This window comes from Lacerta agilis, chromosome 18 (assembly GCF_009819535.1).
Source record: "Lacerta agilis isolate rLacAgi1 chromosome 18, rLacAgi1.pri, whole genome shotgun sequence".
NCBI lineage: Eukaryota > Metazoa > Chordata > Lepidosauria > Squamata > Lacertidae > Lacerta > Lacerta agilis.
Genome location: NC_046329.1, coordinates 8,073,772 through 8,086,913, shown reverse-complemented (window position 1 = coordinate 8,086,913; position 13,142 = coordinate 8,073,772). Strand labels below are relative to the sequence as shown.

General features: G+C 47.1%; 1 protein-coding gene across 2 annotated transcripts in view; it reads left to right on the top strand.

Moving 5' to 3' along the window:
* Positions 1–13,142, top strand: part of SBNO2 (strawberry notch homolog 2) — an 86,781-nt gene that overhangs the window by 32,922 nt on the left and 40,717 nt on the right. The window contains exon 1 of one of the 2 annotated variants that reach the window (XM_033136505.1): positions 6,296–6,480. The exons of the other annotated variant lie outside the window; for it this stretch is intronic. Within the exon in view, the coding sequence (XP_032992396.1) occupies positions 6,436–6,480 (45 nt within the window). The 5' untranslated portion in view covers positions 6,296–6,435. Of the gene's footprint in view, positions 1–6,295; positions 6,481–13,142 lie in introns of those variants that run through there. 2 annotated transcript variants of the gene reach the window in all.

The window sequence follows — 13,142 nt, the reverse complement described above, 5'->3', positions numbered from 1 at the left end:
AGATGACTGATATTGGCTGATGGTATTACTTTTATTCCTTCCTTAAGATCATTGGTTTCCTCTATTCAGTTTCCCTCTTTCTTCTCTTGATAATAGTGCTGTATTGTGATACTGATTTCATTGAAATTTACCTGTAATCTGGACTTGCTCTGTTGTTGATGTTGCTGATATTTATTAAATTTGTATACCGCCCTATACCCGCAGGTCTCAGGACAGTAATATATTATAATAATGATTATTACTGATTATATTTAGAGCCCTTGTACCACCCTCTGTGGGCAAACGGGACACGGGTGGCGCTGTGGGTTAAACTACAGAGCCTAGGGCTTGCTGATCAGAAGGTTGGCTGTTCGAATCCCCGCAATGACGAGGTGAGCTGCCGTTGCTCGGTCCCAGCTCCTGCCAACCTAGCAGTTCGAAAGCACGGCAAAGTGCAAGTAGTTAAATAGGTACCGCTCCGGAGGGAAGGTAAACGCTGTTTCCATGCGCTGCTCTGGTTCGCCAGAAGCGGCTTAGTCATGCTGGCCACATGACCCGGAAGCTGTATGCCGGCTCCCTCAGCCAGTAAAGAGAAATGAGCGCCGCAACCCCAGAGTCGTCCACGACTGGACCTAATGGTCAGGGGTCCCTTTACCCTTTACCTTTACCACCCTCTGTGGGCAAACAGGCTCCCAGAGAGGCTGGCATACCATCCGTTAACCTACAGTCAATTAAACAAGACAGCTCCTGCCAGTGTGGTGTAGTGGTTAAGAGCAGTGGACTCGTAATCTGGTGAACCGGGTTTGATTCCCCGCTCTTCCACATGCAGCTGCTGGGTGACCTTGGGCTAGTCACACTTCTTTGAAGTCTCTCAGCCCCACTCACCTCAAAGAGTGTTTGTTGTGGTGGAGGAAGGGAAAGGGAGAATGTTAGCCGCTTTGAGACTCCTTCGGGTAGTGAAAAGTGGGATATCAAATCCAAACTCTTCCTCCTCCTCTTCTTCCTCCATCTTGGTTGCCCTCCTCTGCAAACAAACCTTCCAGCTTGTCAACATCCTTATTAAATTTGGGTGCCCAGCACTGTGGTGTCCAGAAGGGACTATGACTTCGCTTGATCTGGACACTAGACATCTGTTGATGCAGGCTAGAATAACCTTCACTTTTTTTGCTGCTGCATCACACTGTGGGCTCATGTTTAGCTTGTGGTCTGCTAAGACTCCTAGACCCTGTATAAGACAAGTTCCTACATCAGATACAGGAGTTGCTGAGATCCCATGTCATCCGCGGTTTAGTAGCCTAGGAGGTGAAAATGTGTTTTTATTTTATCGCTCCCCCCCCCCTCCCGGTTGCAAACGTGTATCAGCTGACCCGACTGCATCTTGAGGCACTTGAAGACAAGCCTTACCTGCAAGGCACTTGTTTTCCTTGGAACGGTGCCAAGCGCAGTAACTTAAAAATAAACCAGGCCTTCAATCACTACCAAGTAATTGGATGCACCCCATGAAATCCGCCCGCATCTCGCCTGCCAGTTCCAGGACCAAAAGGAGGTGGAATGAAGCCAGATTCCGCACGACACGATGTCGCACCCTAAATCAAAATACCAGAAGACGAGAGACGCATTTCATCGATTGATAGCTGCTTCTTAGCTTGCCAGAGGGAGGCTTGTCAGCAGCTGTTCACCTGGGGCGAGTTTAGAATGGGGTCTAGGCGAGTCCCCCTCCCAACATTGCCTTTTATGGCACAGAGGACCTAAAGTATTTAAGCGAGGCTGTAAGCAAATTGTTGTTGTTGTTGTTGTTGCAGCTGTTCACCTGGGGCGAGTTTAGAATGGGGTCTAGGCGAGTCCCCCTCCCAACATTGCCTTTTATGGCACAGAGGACCTAAAGTATTTAAGCGAGGCTATAAGCAAACTGTTGTTGTTGTTGTTGTTGTTGTTGCAGCTGTTCACCTGGGGCGAGTTTAGAATGGGGTCTAGGCGAGTCCCCCTCCCAACATTGCCTTTTATGGCACAGAGGACCTAAAGTATTTAAGCGAGGCTATAAGCAAACTGTTGTTGTTGTTGTTGTTGTTGTTGTTGTTGTTGTTGTTGTTGTTGTTGCAGCTGTTCACCTGGGGCGAGTTTAGAATGGGGTCTAGGCGAGTCCCCCTCCCAACATTGCCTTTTATGGCACAGAGGACCTAAAGTATTTAAGCAAGGCTATAAGCAAATTGTTGTTGTTGTTGTTGCAGCTGTTCACCTGGGGCGAGTTTAGAATGGGGTCTAGGCGAGTCCCCCTCCCAACATTGCCTTTTATGGCACAAAGGACCTAAAGTATTTAAGCGAGGCTATAAGCAAACTGTTGTTGTTGTTGTAATTCGTTACCCGCCCTTCACCCTGCCAGGCTGGGTTGCAACAATTAGAATGCAACGTTAATAATAAAGCACAGTATTACACAACTAATAATATTTTTAAAAAAGAAAAACAGTTTAAAGCAATTTTACAAAAACAAGTTGGGTCCTAAAGAGGAATACGTCTCAAAGCCAGCATAATGAGGAGCTTCTTCAGCACTTGCTGAAAGCTGTTTGATGAAGGTAGCAGACACACCTCTGCAGGGGAACGAACTGGCAACAAGCGCAAGCTGTTTTAAAAAGGGTTTTCTGTGAGATCTGAAGGGAACCGCAGCCAATGACCTGGCTGCTGCCGTTTTGGACCGACCGAAAGTTCCCGTGTCGTCTCCAAGGGCAGCCCCAGGCGGAAGCGCACTTCAGCAGTCCAGCCTGGAAGTTAACCATAGGGTGGAGTAGAGCGGCCAAGCCGTCTCTGTACGATGGGGGATGCATCTGGCAAAGGGAAGGGAAGCTGGGGAGCGAAGGGAAGACGCAGTCCTCAGGGTGTAACATCTGGAACAGAACACACACACACACACCCGCAAACCTTGCCACTCTGCATGCCAAGCCACTCTGGCAAATGATTGCCACCCAGGAGGGCAAAGCTAAATATTCACGCTGCAGAAATGAGGTGATTGTTTTTAGGACCCCCCCCCCCCTTTATGATTAGAAGTGGTTTTGAACTGTTTTTAACCAGTGGCACCTCGGAAACTGAACGGAAGCCAATCGTAAGCCCCGCCGGACGTTTGGGTTCCAAAGAACATTCGCAAACCGGAACAGTCACTTCCGGGTTTGCGGCGTTTGGGATCCAAGGTACGACTGTATTGTGTTTTAATCTGGAACCTTAGGGTGAAGGGTTGGTAAGGAATGAATGAATCTTAGTCCTTAATTCTGTGAGATCCCTTGTTAGGGCTCAACAAACAAGACGACAGGATGATAGCGGCAATGGCCAGTGATGAGGGGCAGGGAATCTTCCAGTGCTTTTCGATTTTTCCCCATTGGAAAATTTTCCGTTCCATAAAGTTCCTTGATCACAGCGAACAGGTACCAGTTGCAAAGAACGGTCTGAGACAAGCATGGCAGTTCCAATATTTTCGTCTTTGACAAAAAGCATGCTTATTTTTCCCTGGCCTTTGGCACGCACGCACACAAACATATATATGCATGTATATTATATAAATATATAGGCCCACTCTACTCCTGTGAACATGATTTGTTTTGTTACGTTCGGCATCAGTTTTAAGCTGGTTTTGATACAGTCATACCTTGGATCTCGAACACCTTGGCTCCCGAACTATCAAAACCCGGAAGTGAGTTTTCCGGTTTCCGAATGATTTTTGGAAGCCGAACGTCCGATGGGGCTTCCGAAGCTTCCGATTGGCAACAGGAACTTCCTGCAGCCAATCAGAAGCCACACATTTTGGAAGTCGAATACACTTCCAGAACGGATTCCGTACGGCTTCCAAGGTACGACTGTATTGTGTTTTTAAATTTCTCTTAAGCTGTCTTGGGGTCTTGTGATGGACCGTTGTAGCAAGTAGTGATAATAAATGCCAAATTAGATCGGCCTCCAGGGCATCAGAAAAAGTCTCTAAAGCAGTATATTTATTATTATTATTATTATTATTATTATTTATTAATATCTTGCCAAAAGGTGCCTAAACATTCCGTTTTGGGAACTGTAACCTTGGTTTAAGGAGCTGTTTGGCGCCTAGCATTTATATATCTGAGTTTCTAACCCTGCTTCCGTAAAGGTTTAGTCAGCTGAAGTTTTAGTTGCCGGCTCAACTCCTGTTTGCAAGGAAAAAAAGCCAGAGGAAACGAGTCTAACCTAATATAACGGTTATTCACAAACCCATAAGGAAAGCGGCCTTATACTGAGTCAGATTGAACTGGCAGCAGCTCTCTAGCCTTTCCTGGAAAAGTTTATCTCCCCCCCCCCCCGTTTGCTTAATTTTTTATTTAAAAGATTGCTAGTCTTTTAAAACAAAACCCCCGCGCTGACCCTGAGCTGCCATGTTCCCCTTTAGAAACGACAGCGCAAGATTTGCAACGAAATTCTTTTTTTACAATCAACTTTTATTGAAAGTTTTTCCGCGTAAGATGCAATAAAAATCACACTGGTCTAAGAAAGAAAAGAAAGTGGAGGATAGGAAGAGAATAAAGAAGAAAAGAAAGAAAGAAAGAAAAAAAAAGAGGAAAAGGAAATGATGAAATCCTCCATCAAAATTAAGTTCTGATTTAAACAGGAGGTGGCCCTTATACAGAGTCAAATCGTTGGTCTATCTATTCTAGCCCATGGGTAGGCAAACGAAGGCTCGGGGGCCGGATCCGGCCCAATCGCCTTCTCAATCCGGCCCGCGGACGGTCTGGGAATTAGTGTGTTTTTACGTGAGTAGAATGTGTCCTTTTATTTAAAATGCATCTCTGGGTTATTTGTGGGGCATAGGAATTCGTTCAAAAAAATATAGTCCGGCCTCCGGCAAGGTCTGAGGGACAGTGGACCGGCCCCCTGCTGAAAAGGTTTGCAGTGGCTCTCCAGGATTTCAGGCAGGGAGGGAACTGTTCGGTCGCCAACCTGGCATCCAGAGATCTCCACATGGTCGCAGTTCAGAAAAGCGCATCTGGGGGATTTCTAGCACTGGTACCCGCAGGTACCCCTAGGGGCGGACCCTGGCTCCTTCTGCATGCCAAGCAGGCCCTCTGCCCCATAGGTGTAGCACCAGGAAGCTGGCACACGGCGAGGAACAACCAGAACATCTGGCGTTCAACTGGCGACGCTTTTTTTCTTAGTTGCTGTTTATTTTTATTTTTAAACCCGTGCCTCTTCTAATTGCAAGCCGGGGGCAGCTTTTGACCTGGGCGGACAGCAGGCCCCGATCCTTCTCGTGACATCCCCTTCTCTTGCAAGAGTACAAAAGCGTAGGTGTTTGTCATGCGTATTTTTATTTTTTTAAAAAAAAAACATTCAACCCACCACCCTTCCAGAAATTGCTCCTTGCATGTTCATGATTCATTGTGGCTCGCGTCCGTTCAAAATTACCACTTCCACAGGCCGCGTGAACCAGTCGCGTGACACTTCCCCCCCCCCACCTTTCTAAAGAACTATTTTTTGGTGTAGGTTGGGCAAGGTGCTTTTTGCAGGCTCTGTTATGGCTTTTTTGGGTGGGGGGGCACAGAGAAACGGCTACAGGGATCAGTTCCTGTTGGGCTCTGGTTCCCAGAAGTCGGCATGGACAGCGTGGCGAGAGTTGTGGTTCTTGTTGTTTACTATTATTAATAATAACAATAATAACAACAACAACAACAGAAAGTTGCCACCCTGATAGCAACTGTTTGGGGCTGCAACGGAATCTTCCAAAGTTCCCTTTTCAAACCAGCCTTTGGCGGCAACACTCCAGGTTGTTGCCTTCTAAATTTAGCTTTTATTTGGTTTGCTCTTTTCCCGGGGGGTGGGGGTTGTTAAGGGTTGTCGGCAGGGAGGGGAAATGCAACTTTTAAAACATTAAAACTAACGCGGGGTCAGGTTTGGAGCCCTGCGAAGAGAAGCCAGTCTCGCTTTTGGGCCCCCGAACCCGAACCCGGCCGCAAACCCCTTTCTGTATCCTTTTGTTTACAGTGGCTCTGTGGTTTAAATTACACGACATACAGTAATTCTGCTGTCATTGCCAGTAATTTCACTGACTTACCAGGCAAGCTTCATTTCCTGAAAGTCAGCCGGGCTGGACTTAGAGGAAGACAGCACCCTCCTCTCCGTGACTAAACCAATCCGATCGCAGTGGGGGGGTGGGCTGGCGGTGGGGTGGGGTGGGGGGAAGAGACCGGCTTTTTCTGCCAGGCTGTCTTCATCAGACAAGCCTCTTCCTCCTCCTCCTCTTCTTCTTTTTTGGCGCCCTCCCTTTCTGTAATTCCGTGCCAATTCTTCAGACAATTTAAAAACAAAAAAGCAAAAACCAACCTTCCAATGCTCCTCTCCTGACAAGCCTGCTGTCATGAGGCAAGACTCGTCGCCCTTGGGTGCCGAGAAAGTCCGCTTCTCCTCTTTGCCAGGGACCAACTCGCCTCGCCCTGCCTTCCATGCCGGCTTAATATGTCCCAGATGCAGTTCTGGCTCAAGTTTGCGTCGCTCTTCAAGGTAACTTTTTGAAAAACTTTAATAATAATAATAATAATAATAATAATAATAATAATTATGCGTTGACATTTTTACAAACGTAAACACCTTTTTCTGTTTGCACCGGGAGCCTCGCTTTGCATTCTTGCCATTTCAGAATCGAGGGCGCTTTGAACTTTGTGTTGTCTTAAATTTCATGGGTTCCCCCCCCCCAGGTACTTTGCTGGGGGGGGCGCAGCAGAAGGGAATCTTCCAGACAGCGGCAAGTGATCAGATGGTTGCAAAGTCCGCAAAACTTTATGGAAAGATCGGTGGAGGGCTCTCTCTCTCTGTGTGTATGTGTTTGTTCTGTGCCACGGCAGTGTTCGCGGAAGCAAGAACGGGATATTTTACGGAGAAAAACCCATTTGTCAGGGTGAGGTTTGGAGAGACGGTCAGGAAGGGGGGGTGGGAGCTTCTGTAGCATGCAAAAGTGCAGAGGGGTGGGTCTGCGCCGCTTTGACAACCGGCTCTTCAAAGAGCTTGCGCTTTGAGAAAAAAGTTTTTCAGCCCCGAGAGCGGAGAGGGGAGCAGCTGTCAGCCTGGATGTTTTTCACTCCGCAGGTATTTCCCCGGCTTCCAGCCGCCGGACAGCCCTACCTGACTGCAACCCCCCCCCCAACCGCTTGATTGCTCTCGACTTGCAAGACTTTAGAGCCTTAACTTTCAGGGGTTTCTGCAATGGGTACAACCGGGAAACGGGGGCAGGGTTAATACAAGCTTAGGGGGAACCTGGAAAAGAGAAACCTCTTGATTTGGCTGTTCAGTCATCTTCCCAAGAGTCTGCAATCTGTCTTTTATCTGGATGGGTGTGTGTGTGTGTGTCTCTTTTAAACCGGTCTCCAAACATTGCCTTGTGGCTCCTTACTGTAATTTATTTCTCAATTAAGTTTGCTTCCTGCTATTCCTCCCGTTTCTGGGAAGCGCCGTTTGTGAGGATTTCCCGCCCCCGACTTTTTAAAATTTTTATTATTATCAGCCTTGTGAGATTTGGTAGCCTTGCTGGTTGTACGTGTATCGATCCGGGGTTCCCGGGTCCTGCAAGCAGGATATGAAATGTAGAGAGCCCTGTTAAAACCTAACACAGCCTTTCTCAAACTCGGGTCTCCGGCCATTTTTGGACTACAACTCCCATCCCTCACAGCTACAAGGACCAGTCAGGGATGATGGGAGTTGTATTTCAACAGCATCTGGCAATCCAAGTTGGAGAGAGGCGGCTAATAGCTTGGATCCAGCCCCTGGCGTGCTTAAGAGTAGACCTTTTGTAACTAATGGGGCTTAGGATACTCGGGAACTAACGGAAGTCCTATTGATTTCATCGCGCCTGCTCCACACATGGCAAAGACCGGATCATTGCTGGACTCGGATAGCGGCCAGTGGTCAGGAGTCCAGGTTGGGCCATTTTGGCCTGATCCAGCAGTCTCTTCTGGTGGGTTCGAATCCTGGGGCCATTGCTTCCTCTTCGCCTGACTCAGAGGGCAGTTGCAAGGGTGAAGTGGTTTGTGTCCCTTAGGAGGACGCAGGAAAGTTTGCGGTGAGGCTGAGACTATTCCTGCCAGTGAGATGCAGATACAGCTTGGGTAACTAATAGAAACAGACTTCTTTGCTTGATTTCAATCCTATTAGGTACCCAACACAGCTTGACTGGAAGTGAACAAAAAACTAATTGGGACAAACTATGGCTTAAAATGCAAATTAGACTCACTTCTGAGTGGGGGGTGCCAGTGATTCAGTTTTTGAAAATACACCAGGCAGCAAATGAGGTGCTCTGTGTGACCCAGAGGCTGCCGTAGCCCCACACATCCCAGAATGGCAGCTTCTGCTTTTAGCGTTCCCCTATTTCGGCTTTCTCTAGGCTGGTAGTTTGTGAAGTTCCTGGTCTTTCCCCCCCACAACGAATGCTGAATTTTGAAGGTGGACACGGGCACATTTTTGATCCCCACCCCCTCACCCCTCAGAGCAGTTTTTGCGCCCGATCGACACCGACTGGAGGAAATCTGCTTAATAAGGCCTGCCTCTCATCTCGATGTGGCATGGCTTCAGTCGATCAACGCTCTGCAGAAAGTAATTCCACCCCGTTCCTTGGACAGATCGCGAATGCATTTCCTGCAAGAAAGTCCTCATTCGTGCAGGGGAATATCTAAACCGTGGATCTCTCGCTTGCAAAGGATGCTGCCAACTTGAAAGGCTTTAATAGAGGATTAGGCAAATTCGTGGAGGGAGCGGGAAGCTGCCAATAGCTACTACCCCTCACAGCTGTGCTCTCTGCCTAGCGGCAGTAAATTCTTCCGAATCCCCAGTTGCTGGAAACCTCAGGAGGCGAGAGTTGCTCTTGTGCTTGAATCATAGAACTGTAGAGTTTGAAGGAACCCCAAGGGTCATCCAGTCCAACCCCCTGCTATGCAGGAATCTCTGCTAAAGCATCCCTGACAGGTGGCCATCCAACCTCTGCTTAGGAACCTCCAAGGAACGAGAGTCCCATCACCCCTCGTGGGAGCCTGTTCCCCTGCCGAACAGCTCTTGCTGTCGGAACGTTTTTCCTGGATGTTGAGCCGGAATCTCCTTCCTTGTAACTTGAAGCCATTGGTTTGAGCCCGGCCCTCCAGAGCAGGAGAAAACAAGCTTGCTCCCTCTTCCCTGTGACAACCCTCCAGATATTTGAAGATGGCTCTCATATCTCCTCTCAGTCTCCTCTTCTCCAGGCTAAACATACCCAGCTCCTTCAAATATTCCTCATCAGGCTCGGTTCCCAGACCCTTGATCATCTTGGTCGCCCTCCTCTTCCCACCTTCTAGCTTGTCAACATCCTTCTTAAATTGTGGCGCCCAGAACTGCACACAGTATTCCAGGTGTCGTCTGTTTCAGTGTATCTGAAGAAGTGTGCGTGCACACGAAAGCTCATACCGAGAACAAACTTAGTTGGTCTCTAAGGTGCTACTGGAAGGATTTTTTTTTTTATTTTGTATTTTGTTTTGAGTGTTAATGTTTGGTTGTGTTTTTTAATTGCTTGTCTTCTGCATCTTTTCCTCGCGGGAAAATTGTTTTGACTATGGCAGACCAACACGGCTACCTACCTGTAACTGGTCTGTCCCAGGCAGGATAGCGTGGGACTATGACTTCCCTTGATCCGGACACTAGACTTCTGTTGATGCAGCCTAGAATAGCATTAGATTATTTTTCTTTGCCGCTGCTGCATCACACTGTGGGCTCATGTTCAGCTCAAGGTCCACCAAGACCCCTAGATCCTTTCCGCACGTACCGCTTGTAGGTTTCCCATGAGGGGCATGTGGCTGGTCACTGTGAGAACAGGATGCTGGACCGGGGGGGGGGCTGCCCTGATCCAACAGGCCCTTCTTCGGTTACGTTCTTCGGTTTGCTTTTGGTGGATACCTGGCAGGAGAATTCGTTGGGCTGAACTCGACTCAATCCCTGCCCCGTGCGTCTCTTCCCCCGTCTCAACGGTCATCTTGAACTTTTGTCCACTGCGGCAAAGCCTCTCCTCTTTCGCCAGCCTCCGCTTTTCCCCGCAGTCTCTCCGTTGCTCAAGGTGCAGAATATATGGGCATTATTGCCTTGCGTGGAAAGCACACAGGAAAGGTTTTTTTAACAACTTCTGCTGCCTGGCCCTGCCGCCCGAATCCTCTTCTGAACATACCGCAGGGTTAGGTTGCAGGTGTTGTTTGGGCTCTTGACGTCCAGCAACCAGCAGTCTCAGTGGTCAAGGACCTTGGGAGGCTGGGCTCCCAGTCTTTAGAAACTCAGATATATACAGGTGAAACTCGAAAAATTAGAATATCGTGGAAAGGTTCATTTCTTTCAGTAATTCAACTTAAAAGGCGAAACTAATATATGAGATAGACTCATGATATGCAAAGCGAGATATGTCAAGCCTTTATTTGTTATAATTGTAAAGAATATGGCATACAGCTGATGAGAACCCCAAATTAACAATTTCAACTTTGGGGTTTTCATCAGCTGTACGCCATAATTATCACAATTATAACAAATAAAGGCTTGACATATCTCGCTTTGCATGTCATGAGTCTATCTCATATATTAAACTCCAGTAGCTAATGAAAACAATTGCTTACATAAATGGACTTTTCCACAATATTCTAATTTTTCGAGTTTCACCTGTATGTTAACCACTCGATGGCATTTAAAACCTAAGTTACAGTCGCCACCATGGAATGTCTAGACACCTGCCTCTCTCTCTCTCTCTCTCTCTCTCTCTCTCTCTCTCTCTCTCTCTAATTTTTATAAAATTTTCTGTTTACAATTTAGAATACCGTACTTATTTAAGCATCCTTAAAATATCAATGACTTCCCTTCTTCTCTTTCCATGGTTCATTTTGCATATCATAAATCCCTCCATATTTTACATAAACTAAACCATTCGGTATTCCATCATTGCATCCATCAAAACTTATTTAGACTGTTGAACTTATCTTAATGCTGCCAACGTGTACACAATTTCCCCCCATACATTCAATAAATGTTTTCCAATCTTCTCTAAACGTATGTTCTTCTTGTTCACTTATTGTATATGCTAAGCCTGCAAGCTGCGCGTATGCCATCCATCCTTCTGTGGCTGTTTTCCATTCTAGTCCCCTTTTTTTAAAACATGAAATTTATTATTATTATTATTATTATTATTCATTTCATTTCAATGCCGCTTTACATTTCAAAGAAGAAATCGTAGAGCCATTTGCAACACATTCAAACATCAAATCAAGCAATCCAGAATAAACAATCCAGATTTTATATTTTATGTGAACCGCCCTGAGACCTTCAGGTATAGGGCGGTATAGGAATTAAATAAATAATAATAATTCCGTCTCCCCACCCCGGCCCAACTCCCTGCAGATCATTCTCGCCGCAGTTTGGTCCACCGAAGCCCGGAGTGGCTGTAGCAGAATGGAATAGCCCCTGTTTCCCTCGAGTCTGAATGTCTGTCATCTCCAGGCGGAGCAGAGTAAGACCACGGAGAGCTCTCTGCCAGTCTGTGTAGACCAGCGTTCTTTAACCTGGGGGTGGGGTTGGTCCCCAGATGCGGACAAAACTACAAGTCCCATCATCCACAGCCAGCTTCGTCGAGGACGATGGGCTTCGTAGTCCGCCCGCTTCTGGAGACCCTTCAGTTTGAAGAACGCTGGTGAGCAGGACAGATCCGGGACAGGTGTGACTCGGCGTAATGCGACTCGCGGTTCAGATCGGCTCTTTTATGGCCCACGGGGGCTAGAATATTGCTTTGTTTCTGGGCAAAGGCTGGGCGCCCAGGATAGCTTGCCAGCTTCCTGTGTTTCATCTCCCACCTCCCACCTTGTTAGGCTGCTCCTGAAACGTTCCTACAAGCACTCAGTGAGGCTACTCGAGTGTAAGCAGGATAGATCCAACATCCCAGAGCCAGGCCAGTTGGACAGGAATTCCCGGTAAAATGGGTGTGTTCGGGAATCAGTGTTTTCTTTATTGTTCCTCTTCTGATTTTCCACATTCCTGGGGTGGTTTTTTATCTTACGAAATGATGCCTTCTGATTCCTTTGTACCTGGGCAAAGTCCCTTTGTTTTTTAACCTCCTGTTCACGGGGACTTGCCCAGACAGCAACGTCCCATGTTTGGTTTGTGTGTGTGTGTGTGTGTGTGTGTGTGAGAGAGAGAGAGAGAGAGAGATCTAGCACAACACAATTAGGAGGGTTGTGATCCGGAATCTTGCAATAACACGCCAAGCAGTTTATATTTATATCCTGCCTTTCGCGACTCTGGGCAGCTTGCACAGATCAAAACGACGCAAAAACGGACGGAAGGCAATGGTTAAAAAAAAGCAAGCGAAGCTCTTAACTAGAATTAAAACAATCTAAATAAACCCAACTACATTAAAATAAATTAAATTACATTACATTACATTAAAATAAAATAAAATAAAATAAAAACACCACTATTAAAAGCCCTTTCCTGAAGAAGGAAAAAAAAGTAGTAGTCTTGTTGGAATAGAACAGGAAGGAGCAACAAGGAAGTTTTGCTTCTCTACGAAGGGGATTCCAGAGTTCAGATAGATAGGCAAAGTCACGCAACCCCATAGTCGCCTTTGACTGGACTTTAATTTATACCCCGCCCATCTGGCTGGGCTTCCCCAGCCACCCTGGGCAGCTCCCAACGGAATTTAAAAAGCGATAAAACACCCAACATTAAAAACTTCCCTAAACCGGTCTGCCTTTAGATGTCTTCTAAAAGTCAGGTAGTTGTTTATTTCCTTGACATCTGACGGGAGGGCGTTCCACAGGGTGGGTGCCACTATCAAGAAGGCCTCCGTCTGGAAATCGGGCAGGAAATGGGAAAACTCGGATGTATGTCAAGTAGGGTGATTTTTTAAAAAAATCATTTTTGGTGGGTGGAAGAGCTAACCCACCTCCCCCCAAAAATAGCTTAACAACTTTGATGTACAGTGGTACCTCTGGTTACGAATGGGATCCATGTGCGCGACACGATTTGCCACGTCTGTGCATGCGCGCGACGTCATTTGACGTGTCTGTGCATGCGCGAACCGCTGAACCCGGAAGTAACACATTCTGTTGCTTCCGGGTCGCCGCGGTGCGTAACCTGAACGTACGCATCCCGCAGCTTACGAAACACAAGGTATGACTCTA